The 24,705-nt window shown below is 37.4% G+C and overlaps 1 protein-coding gene and 1 non-coding gene across 8 annotated transcripts in view; both read left to right on the top strand.

Moving 5' to 3' along the window:
- The window catches only part of LOC5576066 (anoctamin-5), a 126,307-nt gene that overhangs the window by 78,453 nt on the left and 23,149 nt on the right, over positions 1 to 24,705 (top strand). Inside the window, exons 1-2 of one of the 7 annotated variants that reach the window (XM_021857481.1) lie at positions 8,354 to 8,445; positions 8,725 to 9,142. The exons of 4 other annotated variants lie outside the window; for them this stretch is intronic. In XM_021857481.1, the coding sequence (XP_021713173.1) occupies positions 9,101 to 9,142 (42 nt within the window). In that variant the 5' untranslated portion in view covers positions 8,354 to 8,445; positions 8,725 to 9,100. Of the gene's footprint in view, positions 1 to 8,353; positions 9,143 to 24,705 lie in introns of those variants that run through there. 2 more of the 7 variants (XM_021857489.1, XM_021857476.1) reach the window with 2 other exon arrangements.
- Trnaa-ggc lies at positions 3,528 to 3,599 on the top strand. The gene has a single exon. It is a non-coding gene; the product is annotated as a tRNA-Ala (tRNA).

A 24,705-nucleotide genomic window follows, 5' to 3' on the forward strand; every position in this document is an offset into this window, starting at 1 on the left:
CCTGGTGAATGAATTCCGAAATTTAACCAAAGGCTGTTCTTTCTAGTTGTTTTTTTACAGCGAACATTGTGGGCTTCCAGGTAATGCAAATTATCCTGATCTAACAATTTACAATCCATCCGACCTGGAAATTCATTCGGCGTTTTCTAGGTAATGCGTGTTATGCTGATCTATCCCTGTTAGTTGCCAATTAGACCTAAAGGTTCATTAGAACTATCGGCCATAGGGGCCAAGGGGATAGAACCATTACATAGTTCGATAAACATCATATCAGTACAGGTTTTTAAAGTAATTACACGGTGCTCCCCTGACCGTTATTATCAGAAAAAAATCTCCATCAAATCTGTGCTCACCAGTCGTTTTCTATAGCTATGCTGCATGTCTGGGCAAAATTTTAAAAAAATCGGAGGGCCCGTTTTGAAGTTACGCCCTTTTGATTGTATAAGTCTACAAATTCAATGGAAATCTGAAACATTTCAACGGATTTTTATTGGTCGTGATTTTCAGAAGAAGTATACCATCGAAATTTGGTTCAAATTTGGTGTTTTCAGTTATTTATAATTTCTGGGTGGAGTTTTGAATGAGAAGATCATCAAAATATGGAGTTACGCCCTTTTAGAGGTGTAACCATTAAAGACACTAGTATTAAATATATTAAATAGGCATTACAATAACGTCAAGCATGTTCAAATGTTTTCAATGACACATTGCTCTTACATGCCGCAAAAGTTCTTCACAATTGACTGGATTTTCATAGGCTTAAGCGCTATAAGGCATTACGGAGCCAATTTCATAATGTAACCATATTAGTTTTCATACAACAATATTCTGGATAATTTGGTAAAGCAATGAACTCATGATTTGGATTATTTAACATTGTATCATGTTGTATATCCAAGCGTAAGTTGACGTTAGATTATACTTTCGGACTTCAGTTTTCGATTATGGGTAGATGGGTATGGAATAAAATGAAATTAACGAAGTAGAAAGCAGCGATATAAAATGGAAAAAAATAATGCAAAGTATAGTACATCCGTTATCATTTTGTTAAATAGAATTTGAAATCGTAGCACTTTCAGAGTCTAATTTTAAATATTTGTTTTTGTCACCTACCGTCGATTGGGTAAAAAAAAGGATATGCACGAATTATTTATTGAATAACTATCGCAATTTAACTCCAATAAACTTCAACAACTATCCAAAAAATTAAAGAAAAATATTTATCTACTACAGCATTACAGGTGAAAGAAAAATTACCCGATATCACTCCATACACGGCGAGACACTGGAATTGAAATAACTTGTTTTTGAGGATATGATTTCGAAACCATTCACAGCTGAGAAATATTGATGAAATGCGTACAAGACGAAATAACATCTAAGATTTAACCCTTTTAAAAGTACGATTATACCCACAAAAATGAATAGCTATGTCAATAGTATGTAAAACCAGCATTTATCGTCAAGTTTACATAATTTCTCTTGTTGTTTTTCATTGAAATCTTACCTTCATTAAAATATAGTCTATTCAGTTTTCCCAAAAGCGCACTTAAATCGTGATTATTTTACACCTTCGGAAATATTTTATTTTCGGTGTGACATTCCGCTATTAATAGATTTCAGTCAGTTTGCCAAGTTGTTGACTTCATAATACCGGTAATTCCTAGATCCAATAACTCCCTTGTATTTCCGTGAAATGATTCTATTAGATGGTATACTAACAATAATTTGAATTTATTTTTGTGTGATGTTGCTCCACACGAAAAACTGTTGCTGGTTTGTGAATCTGTCCAAATTCTTTTCATTGATATTCAATGCACGGAATCCACAAGTAGATTGTTTGATGTTTTAGCAGAATGGGTTGATTGATTCATCTAATTCTTTCACTCTTGCATTTATCCAGGAATCTTACGTGTTTTTTGATATCGGAAAGATCGGACACATGTAAAATTATAGATTTGTGAAATATCTAAATGTTGTAATGTATGCCGCAAATTATCACAAAAGCACAGACGTAACAGCTAGAACAATTATTTAATTAAAACATAGTCACGTGAGCATATACGCCCTTGCTAAAAATACTTCCCGAAAGTTTCGAATTTTTGCCACTATGCGGCGCTAGTGAGCAAAGAATTTTTGTTTCGCGGATAGCTCAGTAGCTTGACCACTTAGAAAGATGGCGTCTTCGGCAAAGTTGCTCAGTATCACAAGGGGTAACATTATTTGAGCCGAGAGTTTCTAGATTTTATATATAAGTAGAAATCTGGAGAAAAAGTTTTTTTTTATAGGATTGAATTATTTATATGAAAAAGAAGGTTTATATTTTAAAAATATTCAAACAAGAGTTTCGTATAATGTAATTAATCTGAGAATGTAATTAATCTGAAGATTTCTTCAGGAGTTTGAGCGATTCCTTCGCAAGGATTTACTTCCAGATTTTCGCTCAAAAAATACACCAGAAATTTGAAAAAAGATTCGTTACTCAAGGGAGCGATCTTTCTCGGAACCCATCTATCGAATCTTCCATTGATTTTAGAAATGACTCCAGAGATACATTCTGTGATTGTTATAATTTTCTTATGATTATTATGATGTATGATGTATATTATTGTGTTATGATTCTCTTCTTTTCGTTCAGAATTTCTTTAATATTGCAACTAGATATTTATCTTAAAATATGGTAACAGATTTCTCCCAAGTTTTCTTTTATAATTCTTTCAACAGGTTCTACCAAAAATTCTCAAAGAAACTTTCAATTCATCCGGGATTTCTCAAAGAAAGTCTAGTGTATGATGCTATGAAATGCTAGTAAAAAAAAAAATCAGAAATAATCGGATGGAATTCCTTTAAAAAAAATCCGGGTTATATATTCAAACTAAATCCTAAAGATATCACTGGTTCTTGTAAAATACATGATAAATTCCTTCAAAAGCTATCCGGATTTTTTCTGAATTCTCGAGAAAGTCTTGAATGACTTTCCATAAAAAAATGATAAGATAGTTATTGGAAAACCTACAGGAAAATCTCGAGTGTAACTTTTGAATGAATAACGGGAGTAATTGATGTTGTATTTTGTGATCCTAAAACCAAATTTAACCATTAAAATGATGAGTTCATCAAGAATTTACTTAAAAAATATTGACTGAATCTTATTTTATGGGCAAATTTATGAGGATTCCCGGTTGAATTCATTGTGGAATCTTTGAAAGAACTCCTAATAAATTTCGTGAAATGTTGCCTGGAAGAATAAATTGTGATTATCTATAGGATTATTCTTGAAGAAGTTACACAAATTATTACTGTGAAAATTACACTGGAGCGAATACGAGAAATTCTTAAAAGTGATACTTATATTGAGCTGTTCGGTAATCCAATCCGCATGGTTATTAAATTAATTAACTCATTATGCGTGGTAAAGATGAACAAATTATGGGTGAAATTATGAAAAAAAGCCACGTGCTCGGCCGGGATTTGAACCCAGGACTCTTGTATGCTAGACGAGCGCTTTACCAACTAAGCTACCGAGCCACTTGGTAGCTTAGTTGGTAAAGCGCTCGTCTGGCATACAAGAGTCCTGGGTTCAAATCCCAGCCGAGCACGTGGATTTTTTTCATACTTTCACCCATAATTTGTCCATCTTTACCCCGCGTAATGAGAGAAATTCTTGTTTGATTTCTCGGAAAATTTTCTTCACGGTTTTTCCAATCCCAAAATAAACCTTTGTACATTTCCCGGAAACATTTCTGTATGAATATATCTCCAGATATTATTTTAAGATAGTTGTAACTGAAGAAAATGATAAAAAAATGTCTGACAGAATCTTTTTTAGAAAATCCTGTAAGAATTTCTGGAAGAATTTGCGGAGTAATCACATCGTTGCACTGTTTTACAATTTCGTTGTACAAATTCTGAAGGAAATTCTCTTATCATACCTTGAAAAATCATATTAACATTTTCACGCGGAATTCCTGGGAGAATAACTAGTGGAATCATCATAATAATTGCTGGTGGGATCCCTAGAGGAGTCTTTGTAAGTATTCCTGAAGAAAACTGTAGCCACATCACTTGAAGAATTCGTGAAACTTTTCCAAGAGGAATCTGTCAACATACGCAACTATTAATATCTGAAGTAAAAATATTCATTTTAAAAAGCATGGAAACCGGCTTGGTTCAAAATATGGCTTATAATAAAAATGCCTTCCAAACTGCTTTCTGGCTTTCTCAGGGCCAAATTATAGAAAGCCCTCGGATACCCAATGATTAAAAGATTTTTTTTATCCATAACATGATGTTTTGTTCATCGTATACGTTTATCGTTGAAATGAACGTTACCTTCATCAATATACTGGATGCTACAGGGGCCCCTACGCAGTATCAATTCAGCATCCTTCCATGATTTTCCCTATCTTATACATTTTTTTTAATACTGAATTTCCACTGCTTTGAGAAATTTCCACCACGATTTCGAGGCCCTCAAGAACCTGGGGTCTCTTCAATCGCTTCAATCGTAACTGCACTGAATACCTGAGACGAAACCCGCGAAGACGGTCTTCTTTTTCTGTGATTGCTGAGTTTTTTCTTATTCCACTTTGTGTTTATACCAATCATGCGTAAGCCGTTCAAACCTTTCCATGAAGCTCTCAGCAAAAAATGATTGCGTTTGCATCACACCGAATCATAAATAGCCTTTTGAGTGAAATATCATGGCAGCAAACGTAGCAGATATTAGAATTAACTAATCTTGCGTTGAGATTTGTCAGCACCCATTGGAAAAAACAGCTGACTGAAGTTTTCATTCACAGTTTATTTTGAATGCAATAATTTTCACGTTTGCAGCCATATAATCTGCGGGCTGCATTTGACGTTTCGTGACAGTGGAATCTGGGCTGCATTTGACGTTGATATTTTTCCTCTCCGCGAGTCCCTCTCAGCTGAATACTATTTCTACATTCCTATAACTTTGAAGCGCAATGGTCTTATCAATATCCGGACTATCCGGATGCAAAGATTCAATTATATTTGCCCGAATCTCGCTTAACTTTTCAAAAAGACCTGTCTTACATTGTGAGGCTCTTTTGGTCGATTGAAATTCCTTCAGTGTTACGTATGTTTGTCCGTGGCTATAGTACTAACTGTCGTAATTGAAAGAGAGCAAGAAAGGAAATAATCTCCCATTGTTACAATGCTCCTTCTGAAAGTGACGCTAGAATTCTCGCGGAACATTACTAAAGGACCTATGTACAAATGAGAGATTCTCTCCTCTCTCGTTCTCTTTCGATTATAACAGTGGAGTACTAAAGATTTTGGGAACTATAGATCGAAAGTCAATTTCCTTGACTAGCAATTCATACAAAAAACGCAACAGAAGAGGTTAATATGACTCAGTTATTAATGAAAGAGAAAGTAAACAAAGAGAGCCTCTCAATGTTAGATAGGTCCTTTAGTAATGTTCCGCGAGAATTGTATAAGCCATTTTACGAGACGTTTCGGAACAGCTGATCTTCGAAACGGCGTCAATTGACAGGAGACCTGGGATTAAATCCAGCGTGATTTTTAAAAACGCCTCTTACCAAATGGGGGACATGGAGAAAATGACAAAAAAGAGATCCAAAAATGTTCGTTACCGTCGATGGGGGTGACAATGGGTCTAGGGGGTGAGATTGGGTCAAAACGGAAAAATATGTTTTGTGAAACATTTCAGCTAATAACGCTGATATTACTAAAATTAATAATTCATATGTTAGGGAACATATTATTACACATAATTCATAACAATATGCATTTTTAGAAATAGTAGTTTTTGTTTACTACATCAATAAACTTGCATGTTGAAACTAGATAAAATTTACAACATTATATTTCTCCTGTACAAAGTATCACGCATGTACTCTAGCCTTTATCGTTGTGTTAGTAGAATGTTGAAAGTCTTTTCATTACACATCACAGGTATTTTCCGGAATCTGTTTGATTTTCCCACGAAAAAATCATTTTTTTCGGTACGATGTCTAAAACATTGAGAATGGGGGTGAGATTGGGTCAAGCAAGAACGATAGTAAATGAAATTCCAAGTCCACTTTTTTGACATTTTACGGCGCCGGGTGTTCTCTTTTTTCATTAAGATGTGTTTATTCTTTCTAAATACAGCATTTCTAAAACATCAAAGAAGTCTACTTGAGTATTCCGTGCATTGAATAACAATACAACGCATTTTGACAACTTCTCAAACCAGCAACTGTGTTTCGTGCGCAGCAACATCGTAAATTTTTATCAAAAGGGTGTTTTTTTTTCTAAATTTGATTATTTATCAGTGTTTTCATATTATAGAAACATCTCACGGAAGTACAAATGAGTTGGATCGCTGAAATACTGGGATTATGACGTCAACTTCTGCCTGAAATTTGTTGATCGTGGAATGTCGCACCAAAATTTAACTATTTGCGAAGGTTTAAAATAATCACTGTTTCAGTACACCTTTGGGGAAACTGAATGGGCTTTATAGTAATGGGGATGAAGACAATTTGAGGGAAACACCAAGAAAATTTATGTAAACTTGACGATAAATGTTGGGTTTACATATTTTTTCTCATGGCTCTTCAATTTTCAGTATAATCTTTCTTTTAAGTGGGTTTATCATACTTGTGAAACATCTTAGATATCTTTTTGTCTTGTTTGCATCGTTTTTTATCAATATTTTTCAGTTGTGAATGGTTTTGAAATCATATTCTCAAAAACAAGTAATTTCAATTACAGTGACCCAATGTCACCCCCTCTATGGGGTGAGATTGGGTCATTTTTCATTCACTTGTGGTGCCGCTGTGAATAAATAGTTGTCTTTAATTTTTTGAACAGTTGGTAATGTACCATCAAAGTACATACACACCAAATTTGAAGTTTATTGGAGTTAAATTGCGATAGTTATTCAAAAAATAAATTGCACATATCCCTTTTTGACCCATTGTCACCCCCAACGACGGTACTGCAACATTACACCTAGTTGTTGTATCAGCTACCTCTTTGTTACCCAAATTGCACATAAAAAGGCACTTTTGTGATTAGAAATATTTTAATATTTTTTCTCCATTTAAGTTTTCGCCTGTATGAAAAGCTACGCTAGAAATGCGCACAGTCATCAACCATCATCGTCGCGAAAACTGACGACGATGATTGAATTCTCCCAGGTCTCCTGTCATTTGACCAGCTTCGTAAAATGGCTCATTTCCATTAGGCCAGGGACGAAAAAAATCATGCTCACTATACTCAATTCACTGAATTTATGCCACCATCAAAGTAACCGCACCACCACCAATATGATTGTACCAATGAAGATGGCACAAAAGTAGATGGGCAAAACAAACAACGATGCCCGTATGTCGTTGGTGTTTTTGATTATCAGAAGCAAAAGAGCATCAGTTTTAGAAAATAGATTATCAATGAGGTTCAAATTAATTAAAAAATATGCTGCTATACGGGTAATGAAGGATCCGATGCACGGAATGGATTATATTGACGCGTCTTTAGTGTGTCTCGTGCAAAAATTACAACTTCCCGAAGCGGAATGTAAAAAAGTCAAGCTGGTTAGAATGAATATCATTTTTTGTTTCCGATTATCAAAAAGCGATTGAGTAGCAGCAGGTTAAAAGGAAACTGACAATCTTGCGCAAGCGCTTTGCCAATCTTTGTTGTGTTGTCAAGGTGAGGATAAAAACAAATAAAAATCAACGAAGATGCTACCCAGCACGTATCAATGTAGGCGAGGGGAGATTGAGTATTTTCGTCCCTGCATTAGGCATTTCACGGCGGAATTCCCTCTCTTTCGCTCTTCAAAAAAAACTTGAAAACAATGGTGCCAGTACCTGTCAACTTTGAAAGGTACTGGCACCATTGTTTTCAGATTTCCCGAAGGAGCGAAAGAGTGCGATTTTCTGATGACGTCACCGTGCAATAGCCTGCTAACACAGATATATAGACGTAACAGTTAGATCAAATTTCATTAAAAACCTTCGCCTAGCTTGACGGACATGTTGCACGAAATACTGTTTTGTGCAACAAAACCTGCAGATGGCGGTCATGTGAAACGTCAAACACGAAGAAAAACGATTCCCGCGCCTCTGTCTGTGAGATTTAAAACATAGCGAATTGGGAATGACCGTTAAATGAGACATTTTGTAAGTGTTACGTCCGTTTGTCTGTGCTGCTACGCTTCACGACCTATTCAAGCTCCCGCTCTCCATAGAACTTCTCATCTCGGTTGTTTAGTCAGCCGTATTGGAGGGACCGAAAGCCGGCTTCGGCGGATGCAAGAGCAATCACTGGTGAGCAAGTGAGCTTCAGCGTCATAATGAGCAAACGTTGTTTGCCGAAATACGAATTCGTTAGGCGGCAACCGGCGGCCGCTCACAAGTCTCTGTCATCAGTCCTGCCCGGTCGGTTAAACTGTTCGCTTCGGTATATTAGAACAGCTGATCTAGCTGATCCAGCTAGAATAAGATTCGCTGGGATTTTGGAATTAAGTGAACTACGACACGTGTTGCTGTGATAAGAAAGATTTATCTTTACGAATCAATGAGAAGATGCATCGAAGCTAAACTTCAAATTTTCAAGAGAACAAATCTAAAGAACTAGACAACCGTATAATCTGAAATCTTCATCGATTTGTCACTTCCTGGTGCTGATCAAGCGATCAAATTTTCTGGTTCTCCTGATTTGTGCTTGTGAAAATTTCAGCTTAGATTCATCTTCACCTCAAGTGAGTTGCCTTGGGAACCGGCGGGCCTGCCAGGTTCAATCGGGTGGAAACGGAAAAGGGCGCCAGTCGGTCGTGTACGAAGCTGTGCGTTGTCGCCGCCTTCTAATTGGAAGTTGGAAAAACATGTCAAGGATATCGAAGCCATGGGGAAAGTAAGGTGTGGTGAAGAGTTATGGTAATGTGCTTCCGCACCCCCACCCCACGGGACTAACAAAGCTAAAAGAATCAGGGTGTGAAGGAATGATTCATGGAGCTCAATAAAGAAGACGAATCAGCCCGGAGTGAAACGCACGTTCAACAAGTGGACTCATTGTGAGCTGAGTGATTTGTCGGAAGTCGATAATTGAACAAGAGATGTGCAAAATCTGCGAAGAACTGCACAAGGATTGCCAAGGGGTGCGTAGTTTGCCATTTGCTACGGCAGTGTGATTATTGTGTGTTAAGTCCAAATAACGAATAATACTCTTGATGTTCCCAGGCGTGCCACTATGGGCCAGAATTCAAAATTAGGCGACAAAATTTCAAGTCCTTTAAAACGAAACAAAAATAAAACTTGAAGTAATTAAATCATAAATTCGTACAGTTATATAAAGTGCAATGAAAATCTGTAATAAATCGAATAACTATATTTGTATACCATGCCCACACAGTTACGGATCACCCACAGTGACGGATCACTTTGGCGTTCAACATCGGATAACTCTCTCAAGACATAAACGTTGACGTAAAACATATTTTTCCCATGTTATACTATTTGTCTTCTACCATTTGTAAAGTTAAGCACAACATTCAACCGCTTAATAACGGTGTATTTGACAAATGTTCAGTTGGTACCACACAGCTATCATTATATGGTCGTTTTCTGTAAGAAGTGCCGTCAGCACTCATAAGCTCCCACAAGTAGTAAAATTCATATGTTATAGCATAAAACATGCTCGTCCGCTTCGATTTAGTGTGAATTCATCTTTAGAAAACAGTTTTCTTGATTGTTGATTCTAAATACCGAATATTAGCACTTCTAACTAGTGATCCATAATATGGACCAGGAAATGATTGTTTACCACGGTTATGGATCACTACCAAAGAATGTAGATTTCTACCATTTTAAGCATTGGATTCGACATTTTCAGACAATAGCACTAAGGATAAAACTAATACAACATCAAGGTTGGCAAATTTCACTTTTTAGCAGACAAAAATGGGTGGAAAACTTGGTGTGGAGCGATGCAGTATATCACAAAAAAGGACATTTTACCCTTGTTTCCAGCACTAATACTGCTATTTTTTGCAGTAATATGTGACACATTGTTAACTTTCACCAAATCATGCAATACAGATGCATTGAGTTTAAAATCTCTTGATTTTGCGCACTGATCCGTAATATGTCACAATTTGATCCATAATATGAAAATTGATCCATAATATGGTTTTCAGAAACCGATGCAATTTTTAATTTTTATGTAATCCTATGTAAATATTACACTCAAAACAGTTTACATACCGAAGTTCCAATTTGAAACGATTCAATTCGTGCTTTTCAATTACAATTTTACGTTTTCCATGTCGTTTTATTGAATTTTATAGGTTGGACTTCACACTATTTGATCCATAACTGTGGGGTCATGGTACTTTCTATTAATTTTACGTCAAGCATATTCTCTGTAATGAGTAATTTATCTCATATAATTTATTTTATAAAAATATTTTTTGGTATTTTGACGCGAAATTTTTGCTTTTTGACCCATAGTGGCGTGTAAGAGTTTATTTATAGACACATCTTGCCTGGTTCCTATGTTTCTAACTTTTGGAAGATCATGGGCGTTCGACTGCGTGTTTGCGAAATTGAAACCCATCATTTGAGTGTGGAAGATGAAATTACAGTAATCTCTCCTTAGCTCGATATTCCGCATCTCGATGTTGAGTTCGAGAACCATAGTAAAAGTTGGTTTTCATGGCTACCTAGATGGGTCCTTGAATCGCAGTTGCACTGATTTTGTGTTCTAGAACTCAATGGTCCCTTCAATATCGAGTTAGGGAAAGTTAACTGTAGTGTTTTCCGCAAAAGTCTCTTCACTGCCAAAAGGGCGATAAATTCTCCTCCGACGACAGTAGCGACAGCTGCTGCTGCTTCGAGTGAGGAATTTCGCAATTACCTAGGAGGCCTTAATTAGAGCACGAATTTCACCGTGTCAAAATGCGGGCGTACGGGGGTAATTGAAAATTTGCCAGCCATTATTGCTACTGAGTAGTTCGTCTTCTCGAACAACAACCACAACTAATCCGCCCCGAGGTTTCGAATGAGGTGCGATTAGAATGGCATTGCCTGTGTTTACAAACAAACATTACTCTCCGGGCTCTAATTGCAATAATGCCACACCGTCATAAACAGACGAGACGAGATGATAACGACTTCGTGATCAAATAATGATCTTCTTCTTCCTGGATTACTGGGATCCCTCTGAGGCAGAGTCTGTTTCTCAGCTTAGTGTTCTTTTGAGCACTTCCACAGTTGTTAACTGAGAGCTTTCTTTGTCAATTGACCTTTAATTTGCATTTCTATATTGTGTGTCAAGCCCTGGGAAGTTGAGAAAATTTCAAACCCAAAAAGATCCTCGACCGGCGGGATTTGAAACAACGACCCTCAGCTTGGTTTTGCTGAACAGCTACGTGTTTACCGCTTTGGCTGTTTGGGCCTTAGAAAATGATGAGGTCTTCCGCGCTGGAATCTGATTCACAAATTATCGTCTAAAATTGAGAAATATCTATTCCATTCTGTTCTGTACTTGTTTTAACATCTTACGAAATGTGACATTAACTTTTTATTTGACACAATGGCGTTTTGGACGAATACTGGCAACAGTACGGTTCTTTTTATCTGTGCACGTTGTAAAGATGATGAGTTTGCGTGAAACACCATTGGCTCATAAATTCTTGCAAATGCAACCGGACGTCGCGCCAGGGGGAAAACTAATAACGCGTGAATCATTCAGCTTTATTTTGTGACGATAACTAATAAGGGGCTGTCCATTAATTACGCTTTTTTTTAATTTTTCAATCCCCGCTCTCACATGATAAGATTTTTTGCATGAAAATTGATACTAATTTGTATGACGAGTAAGAATTTCGATAAACCCCTTCTTTTCCTAACCCGTTACGTGATTAATGGACGGCCTCTAAATGTGAAGCTCTTCTCTTTGCCTGACAATCTCCGATCCGTTGCGCGTGCAAAATTTAAGAGAAGAACACTCAATTTGAGGATGGGTGGTGTAACTTGAAGCTTAGAATTAAAGATTAATAATCAAGTGAAATAACTATCAGGCGCTTCCGTTTCATTATTTACTGCATAAATTTGGTGCTTGCTTAGTGTAATTAATCATAAGACTAACGGACACCAGTTGTCTGCATTTCGCCGAAGATATTAAGGTGAAACATCTCGGAATCCAAAGATGGTCGTTACAATGGCCGACTTGTGACCCTACTCACGTTTCAAAGGCACAAAACTGGAGAAATAGTAGGCAAACATTCGTGACCTGCTTATTTTAAGCTCTCTGCTAGTGTACATATTTAAAATAAAAACTACGCTATGGTTGGATGTTTCCTTCGCGAGGTTAGTGCCTTTAAATTTTAGTGCAATCTTGGAAGTTGGTTTCCAAGCTGTTTCACCTTAAGCGCCTGATGTAGAAATTCCAAGGGCTTGTAGAGCTCAATTTCTTTATATAGTCCACGTGAGGTAGTTTCAAGCGGGGGTAGAGGTCTGTATCAACCGCGAAGCAAACAAATTGAATGGATCTGTTGAAAATCGTTCCTTGGCTATAAGTAAATGAAAACCGATTATAGAACTATACCATTTAAATCCACTAAAATGTGTATCCTTTGATAGACACGACTAGTTCAGTGGATCCAGTGGATCACTTAAATTTGCGAAGGATCTCAAAAGATTCACCAAATTCGATTTCCGAAATATGAGAAGAAAAAGTGAAAACAATGATCACATGTTGCATCCATTCAAGTTCTTGTGTGAGATCTACTACATTGTGAATGACTCTCGAGCGCCTCAAGAAAATAAGATAAAAATCTATCTCTCGAACATTTGCCAAGTGTCTTCCTGAGCAATCCAATGGAAAATCACTCCAGGGTATAATAAAGGGTTTTCCCTAGCGGTTCAATAACTTCTGGGGATCCACAGATATTTGTCGAGGATTTTTACAAGAATCCATAAACCATTTCACTAAGAGTACATTTATGATCATACCAATACCTTGTCAGGAGTTCGAAGGTGGGTGTTGGGAAAAAAATTGACACCTCCGCGGTTCGCACCTCCACCTAGAAATGCTTTTGAGAGTCACTAGAAATTTCTGATAATCTTTTGATATCCTTTAGGAACCTCATGAACAGCTTTTGGATATGAGTAGGAATCTTCTGAAACCACCTGTAAACTTTTCAAAACTTTTATCATCACTTAAAAACACCCCGAATTTCAGGAAGACACTTATATCCCCTCTTGATTCCTTTTGGATGAAATTTGAGTTCAAAGCCCTTCAAAAACGCAAGCCAAATCTTTGGGTACATCCGGGAAATCTACACACTTAAAAAAATATTCAAAAGCTTGCCTCGAAAACTTGATTTTTGAAAACAAATCACGAAATTTGTATTACAAAATTCATGAATGTGACACAAGATGGAAAAACATATTTTTGGCCGCCACTCTTAGTGGAAATTGTCCATAGTGCCGAGATGATCTCGTTCTTCAGTAGCAATGGACGTCACACTAACATTCCTTCCCTACCCTGATGATCGTTAGGACGTGGCCGGCGCCGGTATTTAAATAACTAAGTTTGAAGTCCTTGTAATTGTACATTGCAGATTGGTTGCTACTCCCAAGCTACCGTAATTTCGGGTGAAATTGATAATTTTTCACAGTTTTTCTTGTATGTTTTATAAAATGTTGACAATGCCAAACAACTGAATGCAGAAAAAACAAGTACGAAGGTGAGCCTCATTGGTTCATATACCGAAATTTTCTAACAAATGTAATTTTAGAGCTAAGAAATATCTCTAAAATAAAAATAAATCGGGGGATCTCATTTCTGGGTAAAATTGATCACTTTCCAATGTGATTATTGTTAGTTTTCAAAACAACTGTACATAATAAATTTGAGCTCCCTGAATCCGGATATTCTAGCTAAATTCTTAAAAATACAATATTTTAAGAAATAATGAGCACTTAAATTTCAAGAATTATGCGGAAAATGCCACATTGTATGCAATTTTCTAAGGGATTTCCTGATATCTAACAGAAAATCTAGTATTTCAACCGAATGAGCAGACTGGTACGAGTTTTGGTTATGAAATCTGGTTTAGGTATGCATCTTTAGCTTCCTCACAAACTTTCAGGTTTATACCATGTTCAAATCCTCATTTAAAACTAGAAGTTTATAGATGTTTGCCAATACTGCACCGTACATGATTTTGAAATTCTACATTCTTTAACTCAAAACAAACTTCTCAATACACAATTGGACAATAGTTGCGACAAACAACGTTCATTCACTGCAGATTTCATTGATATGTGTGCTCCATCAAGAAGAAATAAAATTGTGTGACAAGGTGATCAATTTCACCAGAATTCAGGGTACTTCTGTCGGATCCCTGTGCAATTCTGATTATTTCGGTCACGGAGCAGCAACAACGAACTATGCGATCAGCAATACGTAGGTTTATGCTATTTTTTGCATTTCCTTTTTGCAAAATTACATAAACATAGTTTGAATTGATAAAAATATATCTGGGCATCATACGGAATTTAAATGTTTATATATCTCCGTGAAGATTATTTTGAGCATGTGGAAAAGTTGTTTGATTATCGTTTCCAATCCATCCAGATTTTATCTGGCCTTTCTATGGAGCCAATATGCACTGGTTATATTTTGCAAAAATCTCACAAGAAATAAATGTTGCATTTATCCGAAATTTTGTTAAAAATCTGCTTAGCACACTGTGAATTACTCTCGAGGGTCTCGAGAAGTAGATAAAAATCTTTGGAACAATTGCCAAGTATCTACCCCCAAACATGGCAAGAGTTTCAACAGGAGTTTATCAAACCACAACTCCAGAATGATCTTGCAAAGTGTTCAGCAAGAGCCATTCCTGTGTTTTTATCTGCTATTGTTTAGCTACATGTGGGATTATAGTCCACAAAACTTTAAAAAAAAAATCTCAGACAAAACTGATTTAATAAAGATTAGTTTCTTCAGCAACTTTTTTCACCATGGTTTGAAGAATGAGTTATCATTGTGGAATGATAAGCCTTTACTAACATTACAATACTAACGAGTATTGAACATTTTGAAACATTTATCCATAGAAATTTCCTAATACAGTGGGATTCCGTTTTTGGCAACAAAGTCAAAATTTTCAGTTGCCAAAATCGGAACCCATGGTTTTAATGTTACTACATAATCTTTTTGGAACCAAATAAAGGTCAGACATCGGAACGGACCACTTTTAAGCAGATGTCCCGGAGTATCAGGTATCAGAAGGCCGGCTCCAAAGGCACGTTCCCTACCAGTTGGGAGATTTGTGCCATCGCCATATTTGAGCCTATTTCATCATCTACCCGATGGGAGAGGAAAGGGAAGGGAAAGATGGGAGGAAATAGGAGTGAGGTCCCTTGAAGAGGGAAAATCGCATAAGCAAAATGAGAGCATGTAGCTCCATACCACAATGGGTTCGAACAGCGACCTAAAAAGGGCACTGCAAAACGCATGAGCGTAGATAGCCTATAGCGCATTACCACAGCGGGTTAAGAATAACAGAATGTCCTGAAGATTCAAGCTTCTGAATTCAGTTTAACTCAATAAGTGTTTACCAAGTGATTGGAATCGCATTTGCGAAAAAACTGGACAGTTACATATCAGGTGATACGAAGTTCCATAATCGGAGTCACAACTATCACACACAAATGAGTCAGCACGCTGAATATTTGCCATGTGATAGTTGAGTCGGCAGTGGCCTGTCAACGCTCTGACTAAGAGACTGCAATTCTGCTTTGACAGATTTGTTAAATACTTCGCCACCCTTGGAGATGGCTCAGTAATGTACAATTTTGTTTGACGACATGACTCCAAACTATTCCAATATTGCTTGTGCTGAGTTGCCGCCCAAGAGTTTATCTGAAGCTTCACCCAGCACTTCGAAATTGGAATAGCCGGCTCAGGGCCAATGAAGTCATGCGATGCTCCATCGCGAGCTAGCTCATCAGCCAATTCATTTCCAGCGATGGAAGAATGGCCAGGTACCCATACAAGGTTTACAGAGTTGACTGAATTCAGTTCCTCAATTTGAGTTCGACATGCGATAACAAGCTTCGACCTTGAGTTGGCCGAAGCGAGAGCTTTTATAGCAGCCTGACTATCTGAACAGAAGTATATGACTTTACCCATTACGCGCTGTTGAAGTGCTGATTGCACTCCACACATAAGAGCAAATATTTCCGCTTGAAAAACGGTGCAGTTTCTACCAAGTGAGTAAAACTGATTCAGCCTTAGCTCACGAGAATATACTCCTGCACCAGCTCTGCCTTCAAGAAGGGAGCCATCAGTGTAACATACTATATTGTTTGATATACTTCTTTCCAAATAGCCAGACGTCCACTCTTCCCGTGAAGGGAATTGTGTGGTAAATGTCCTGTAAGGAAAGTTACAAGCAATTGTGAGATCACTTGGAGCAAGGACAATTTTGTCCCAATTCACCAAAAGTGGAAACAACGAAGTGTGTGTAGATCTACGATTCACTGGATTTTTCTCCAGTAGATCCAGTACCCATAAACGGTAAGAGCAAGAAAGTGCTTCTTGTTTAAGATATATGTGTAGTGGCACAACGTCGAAAAGGGCCTCGAGCGCTGCTGTGGGAGTTGTAGAGAACGCACCAGACATCGCCATCAAGCACATCCTTTGGAGATGGCCCAATTTTGATTGGATTGTTCTCACTTCGCCCTTTTTCCACCACACAAGACATCCATATGCCAATATTGGTCGAACAACTGTTGTGTAAATCCATTTGATATATTTGGGTTTGAGGCCCCAAGTTTTACCAAAGGTTCGCCGGCATTGACCGAAGGCCATGCAAGCTTTTTTGACTCTGAAATCAATGTGAGCTGTCCATAAAAGTTTGGAATCTAGAATGACTCCGACATACTTTACTTGATCAGTCACATTATTCTCAGTGCCAAAAAGACGTAAAGGTCGAATTCCATCGCGGTTTCGTCTTTCCGTAAAAAGAACAATAGATGTTTTATTCGGGTTAACCGAAAGGCCATATTGGCGACACCAACTCTCGACTACCTGAAGAGCACTTTGCATCAGGTCGAATAGGGTGCTTATGCACATACCAACTATCAGAGCTAGATAGTCGTCGGCAAATCCAAATGTTGGAAAACCGCAATTATTGAGTTGCCTCAATAGCGTATCTGCTACGAGATTCCACAAAAGTGGTGACAAGACTCCCCCTTGGGGGCATCCGCAAACACTCAATTTTCGAATCGCTGCTTGACGCAATGTCGAGAAGAGATGTCGGTTTTTGAGCATTTGATGAATCCAATTGGTAATCATTGTAGGTAGCCCATGGTTTCGTGCTGCTTCCAATATGGCATCGAAAGACACGTTATCAAAGGCACCCTCAATATCCAAGAAAACACCCAAGCAGGATTGCTTCTGAGCGAATGCTTTCTCGATATCGTATACAACTTTGTGTAAAAGAGTCACTGTGGACTATCCAGATTGGTAAGCATGTTGATTCACATGAAGAGGCATGTTTGCCAAATAAACATCACGGATGTGATGATCGATAATGTGTTCCAGACATTTCAGAAGAAAAGAGGTCAGACTGATTGGTCTAAAACTCTTCGCTTCCTCATACGACGCACGTCCTCCTTTTGGGATAAACTTTACAGTAATATCACGCCAGAATTTGGGAATGTAGCCGGTAGCAAAACTGCTTACAAGTAGCTTTTTCAAAACATGTTTGATAAACTCAAATCCCTTTTGGAGCAGAACAGGATAAATCCCATCCGCTCCTGGAGATTTGAAAGGAGCAAAACTATTAAGTGCCCATTGAATCGATTCAGTAGTTACGATACTGCGAGCCGAGGCCAGAGACTCGTAACTACATGAAAAGACATTTGGTTCATCCGTAGATGCTATGTCCACACATCCGGGGAAGTGTGTATTGAATAAACATTCTAAAACTTCTTCATCGGAAGAAGTAAAGTCACCATTAGGTAAGCGAATTTCGTTCACTTGGAAATCCTTAGACTTTGCAAGGATTTTGTTCAGCCGACTTACTTCACTCAAACTGGAAACATTTGTACAAAGGTTTTTCCAGCCGGATCGTTCAGCAGAACGAAGAGCCTTCTTGTAAGCCTTGCGAGCCGACTTGAACGACTCTGATCCAGCTGAACGGCGTCTGTTCCAACTCCTTCTACATTGTTTCCTGAGTCTAGTCAGATCGGAATTCCACCATGGGGTCCCTCTTGTAGTCTTTACAGTCCGCAGAGGACATGCTTCTTCAAAAGCTTCCATAATGTAGGATGTTGTAGTATCAGCGACATCATCCAGATCACTTGGATTTTCAATGGACGGAGAATATCCATGAAATTTCGTCGCAACCAATTCAATATAGAGTTCCCAGTTTGTTGACCGGGGATTCCTAAAACGCAAAGTCTGCGCAGTTACATTTGAATGTTCAAAGAAGATGTAGCGATGATCAGATAATGATTCCTCATCTGATACATGCCAATTCGTCAACTCGTGACTGATTCTATTCGAGCAGAGCGTTATGTCTAACACTTCTTCTCTATTAGAAACCATGAAGGTTGGGCGATTGCCTATGTTAAGTAATCCAAGGTCTGTACTACTTAAGTATTCCATCAGACTGGAGCCTCTCAAATTGATATCCGAGCTGCCCCAGACGATGTGATGAGCATTGGCATCACTGCCCACAATCAGCGGAAGGCCTTTTGTTACGCAGTGTACGACAACTCGTTTGAAGTCATCCGTTGGGGATGGTTCATCATGTGGTAAATATACCGAACAATAGACGTATTTCCTGTTGAGGTCACCAACAGAAACATCGATTGTGACAGCACATACATCTCTGGTAGTTAACTCAGAAATGAGTGTAGCAACGATTGCTTTATTAACGAGCACGCATGCGCGGGGCATGGAGCGCGAGTTTGCCGTTTCAAGTTTGCTGAAAGTAGCAAAAACTGGGTCCACAAGGTTACCTAGATAGAAGTTCCCTCTACGAAAGTAGGGTTCTTGAACTAGCGCCACTTGGGCTGCACCATTTTGCATGAGTCTGCAAAGATTGATCGTTGCTGTTCTTTTATGCTGAAGATTGATCTGAGCTAACCTAACCGTAGCCACTACCCAAACTAGGCAGGATTAAGCTTTTTGCAATCTCAGCACGAAAAAGACCAGCAACGAAAAAACCAGATCGGTATCTATTTAAAGTCGCCAAAGGCGAAAGAGCACAGAATACACTGTGTAAAACGCATAATGCGAATCCATATAGGTGATAATTTAAATTAAATGTCAACATATTCATAATCACACCCTTATTAAGCCTCAGGATAGAGACTGAAGAAGGGCAGCCGATTATCTCGGAGAAACACAAGGTCACCTGCACCATTGCTCCGGATAGCACAGGAAGGACTGTGGAGGGCGCCCTGGTACCCCACAGGCTCCGTTTGCGGTTAGGTTTTATTTAGACCCCCCTAACCATTCATTCCTAGGCACGGTACGCATCACACCAGTAGTTTTTTCAGCAACTTTTTTCACCATGGTTTGAAGAATGAGTTATCATTGTGGAATGATAAGCCTTTACTAACATTACAATACTAACGAGTATTGAACATTTTGAAACATTTATCCATAGAAATTTCCTAATACAGTGGGATTCCGTTTTTGGCAACAAAGTCAAAATTTTCAGTTGCCAAAATCGGAACCCATGGTTTTAATTGCTAGACTGCAAATATGGATGTTACTACATAATCTTTTTGGAACCAAATAAAGGTCAGACATCGGAACGGGCCACTTTTAAGCAGATGTCCCGGAGTACGATTATGCTATAAATCTATAGACCCGTCATTTCATTTGTGACAGCCGTTCCACATATCTTCTATCGCTTAAATGCCTTCAATGAGGTTTTATAAGTATAATATGTACTATTTGTATACATAGGCCAAGTAACACCAGCAATCGCATGGTGATCTTTATTCATGAACTGGACAATTTTTCAAAACTGTGTAAGAATTTAAAAATAGAATACATTTCATTAGAAACATAAACCAGTTTATTCTGAAGCCCTGGCGTCAAATTTTAAAATATTCGGTACCTTGAAAATGGGTCTTTAAAATCATTTTTCCTGCATAGTAAGGTATCTCATATCGAATGATCGCTGCAATCAAAAGAGCATGCAGAAACAAGTGAAATCAGTTCTTTTTCGCATAACTTTCACATATACAAAGGAACACGTATAGGACACGCAACAGATATGCAAATATGGGCAGAATTGCCGTGCACAAAACGCATAATATTTTTTCGAAACAGAATATTGGCTAAGCCTAGGAATACCTTCTGGTCAGCATGGAAAACCAGAACATTTCATGCAAAACACCCTGAATGTGTTGAAAAAAAAATGCTGAAAAGACTAAACATTAGGACATGTCTCGCAAAATCAGGACGTATGGTAACCAATAAGCCTTTATTAGGATTTACCATAGAACTATGGAATTCATAGAGAAATTATTACAAAATGGTATATAGCAGTGGTGTTCATCCTGCGGCCCGCAAGCTGTATAAAACCCTCATGATCCCTTACTGTGGCCCGTAATTTCATACAACACACAGATAAGCTTCTTATTACTCTTATAAAAAAGAGTATTAATTATATATCAAACAAACTAAATCACAGGACTATGATGAACTCGCTAGGGATCCTCTGAATCTTGCCTATAATTCTTGCATGTTATTAAGATAGGAATTTAAATCAACTCAAGAGCTCGCTAGGAATTTTGAGAGTATCGCTTAGTATTTCAAGATTCCGCCGCAATATTGCTGAAATTCTCAAAAGTCTATTATGACTTGCAAGACTTCCTTTAGCAATCCGCAATTCCGATGAAATTATTACTATTATAAACTATTATGAATCCTCAAGATTTTGCCAGAAATATTTAAAATACCAGAAATCCACTATATTGCAAGAAGATATAGGATGCTTTAGAAGTCTTAGAGATTTACTAGAAATTGCCAGATTTCGCCAGATCTTAAGTCATACCGAACGTCTCTACAGAGTCTCCCTCGATGATCTTATTGAGAATGAAGTGCAGTTTAGACTGTGCTTGCATTTGTCATGGTGACTCGAATAAATGGCGTTTAGAAAAATCCGGTGGGTCATCCATTTTCTCTAGCTACTCACAAAGTTAGAGATTATATGTTGACACTTTTTTTTATGAAATTCCTTGAAAAGTTAAGAGACACGACTTTCGGCTCGATTGGTTTCTATGATTTTGGTTTGCTTTTACATATGCAATGCATGTAATTTCACAATAAAAAGAACAGAGAGAGACGAAATTTATGATTGAAACTCTGTGCATCTTAGACTTTGTATTACTCCTGTATCAGAGTTTGTGGGTTGTTGAAACGAACTGTTTCAAATCCTAGGATTTTTTATCATTTGTATCACCTACCCGCAGACTCAAGTGGGCTGGTCATACTCAGTGTGAATGCCTGAAAAAAGATGTTAAGAATCTAGTTAAAATACATGTAGAGAATAATTACTTTATGACACGTTGCGGACACAAGATCATATCGAATTAAATATGCACGTAAGGGAGCCTTATCAGTTTGCTCTGCGATTTGAGAGAATATCGACGAAGATGGAGCTTTGGAATGTAATAAGCATGAACTGACCTGACACTTAAGGTGAAACAGTTTTGAATTCAACTTTCAAGATTGCACTTATCTTTCGAAGGACGCATTTTACAACAGTGTACTTTTTATTTTGGCTTTGTGCACTAACAGAAAGCTTAAAATAAGAAGAACAGGAACGTTTGCCTACTATTTCTCCAGTTTAGAGCCTTTGAAAGCGATAATAGGGGCACACGTCGGTCATTGTAACGGCCATCTTTAGATTTCGAGATGTTTCACATTAAATGACTAAAACAAAAGTCTCAATTATATTAACAACAATTTTCAATAGTATTCAAAAATGTTGCCAAAAACGGATCCATTTTGTTGGCAAAATCGGGGGGTGCCAAAAATGGAGCATGCCAAAAAACGGATTATGTCAAAAAACGGAGCATGCCAAAAACCGAATTTCACTGTATATTCTACATCGTCTTTGGGCCACTTTTAAATCTTTACGGAGTAACCTGAAAATCTCACATAACAATAGTTTTGAGGATGATAAAACAGATATGGGAGATGGAACTATTGACCTTTTTGAATTTTGAACCGCCCTAATGAACACTTGCCCAAATCGTAGGTGGAGTGGCAAAGATGAGAACATTCACTTACATCACATATATCGATAAAGAGGGCAATGGGCTACTTCATTGCAAGCGCTTTTGATTTATAATTCCCCTCACATCCATTGATAAGCTACAGAAACTAGGTGAGCAATGGTATTCACCCTATCAAATAAACGATTTTCTAAATCATGTTATCCGATTTTGACGTATATGGCGAGTGCAATCAATACAAACATCATTTTTTGTACAACAAAGAAATAAGTTTTCAACCTTTGGTGTTTTATTCGAGTGGAGTAAAGAAAAATAATCTTATGTTGAGTGATAAAATCTGGCGGCCATCTTGGATTTTGACGCCATCTTGATTTTATCTTAAGTAGAAGAATGAATGTTTCACCTTGATAGAACTCAGCATGTCGAATCTAGAGGCTACCAATAAAAAAAGGTTACGTATACTCTTATCCTTATTATTCTTAATTTTCCTGATGTTACGTCCCTACTGGAACCGAGCTTGATACTCAGCTTATTAGTTATAAATTCAGGTTATTAAACAGGAATTTTCATTTATAATGCGATTTCTGACAACAGAACAATTCTTCGACATATCTTTGAATTCAGTAATTATGAATAAATAAATTCAATAAATGAAAACCGTCCAAAAACATTGATTGTATTAAACAAACATTTTTTTCCATATGCATTGATGTTCATTGAATGAAGTTTATAGATTGCGCGTCGGGACATTAGTAAGTCTTGAGGTAATATCTGTAGTTTTAACGTAAAACATTGACAAAAGTGCATTAATTCAGAATGGAAATCTTAAATTTTGAACCAAAATACATCCTTGATTTTCTAAGTCATAAAGTATCCAGGGTGGCCACCGAACCGGGAAAAACGGGAAAAGCGGGAAAAAGACGGGAATTTCAATCCATCGGGAAAAAGACGGGAAAAACCGGGAATTTGAGATGGACACCGGGAAAATCGTGTTGACGAACATCTTTAAGCTCTAAATCTACAAACCACAAAACAACAATAATCGTTAATTATTAATGATTTAACTTCTTGTAGAAATCTACTCTGCTGTACTATACTTCTTAGAAATGTTCAACTTTTCTTATTGATTGGCTATGTTTCAAAATATTTTATGATTTTTTTTTCTCTTACTATCAGGGCTTGTATGTTTCTCTATTTTATCAGCCTCGAAAGTTTTGAATCAGAGCTTGAAAACTTCTTGCAGCAGGTTTAAGCACTCAAACATGTCGGATTCAAAATTTTCTTTATTTAATGAATCATAAATAAATAAATCCGAATATTCTGTACAACTTTGCTTAATTTATAAGAGTTTCTAATGTATCATTAGTTATCTAATCCATCAAAAATTGAATAACTAAGTGAGATACATGCTTCAACATGTGTGGCTTTGTTTCATCCTTACCTTAAACTTATTTGCTTTAGTGAACACTTCATTTTTATGAAGAAAAAATCCAAAGATAAATGGTGTTTGTTTGTCACAAGTTGGCTTGAAAACGGATTGACCGATTTGAACAATTCTTTCACTTATGTTTTCCTTAAGGGCTCCAAAGTGTTTGTGTGGAATATTTTTTTAAAATCTTCCGAGAACGTTGAAAAAACGGAAAATTCAAATTTGACATCAACTTCGGGATTTTTTTCTAATGCCTCTACAGCCTACTCTGCAATAGAACGTTTGCCGGAACAGCTAGTTGTTGGTAAATATGGGCTATCAAATTTAAAACGACCCCTTGGCGTAGTGAATCAAAAGTGTCATGAGTGTAATCCATCCTATTGGCACAATTCAGAGGATTAGAAGCAAAGGGATGTAAGTAAAGAAAATGGTTTTGGGCAAATTGACTTTTTCAGCAATTTTTCATTCCATATCAATTGTACGGGAGCCACAAAAACAAGCCAATCTTCTACGAATAATATTATTTATCCTATTGGACGTAAAACTGACCTAAAATACGGCCTAAGAGTTACCCTTTTAAATTTGGGCCCTTCAATTAAAAACCGGGAAAATTTTAAAAATTATACCGGGAAAACCGGGAAAAAAGCGGGAATTTCGAAATGGATATTTGGTGGCCACCCTGAGTATCGTTTTTCGTACCGCCCAACACGCATGTGAAAAATAGCGAAATTGAATGATGAGAATCAGGTTTTGTTCTAATGTGGACTTAATGCTGAAACGCAGGTGTATCATTTCGAGGTTGAAAAATCTGGCGGCCATCTTGGATTTCAACGCCAGCAGTTGAATGATTTTTTACCATCAAAAAAACAATCAGGTTCTATCTTTCTTATCTTATCTCAGCTGTTCAACTGATTGCTCATTTCTATCGATGGTTTTAGACCAAATAAATGAAAGAAATAATGCTATTTTTCAACTGGAAGATATGCAGAAGAATCAATCAGGTAGCAA

This window comes from Aedes aegypti, chromosome 1 (genome assembly GCF_002204515.2).
Source record: "Aedes aegypti strain LVP_AGWG chromosome 1, AaegL5.0 Primary Assembly, whole genome shotgun sequence".
NCBI classification, from domain to species: Eukaryota; Metazoa; Arthropoda; class Insecta; order Diptera; family Culicidae; genus Aedes; species Aedes aegypti.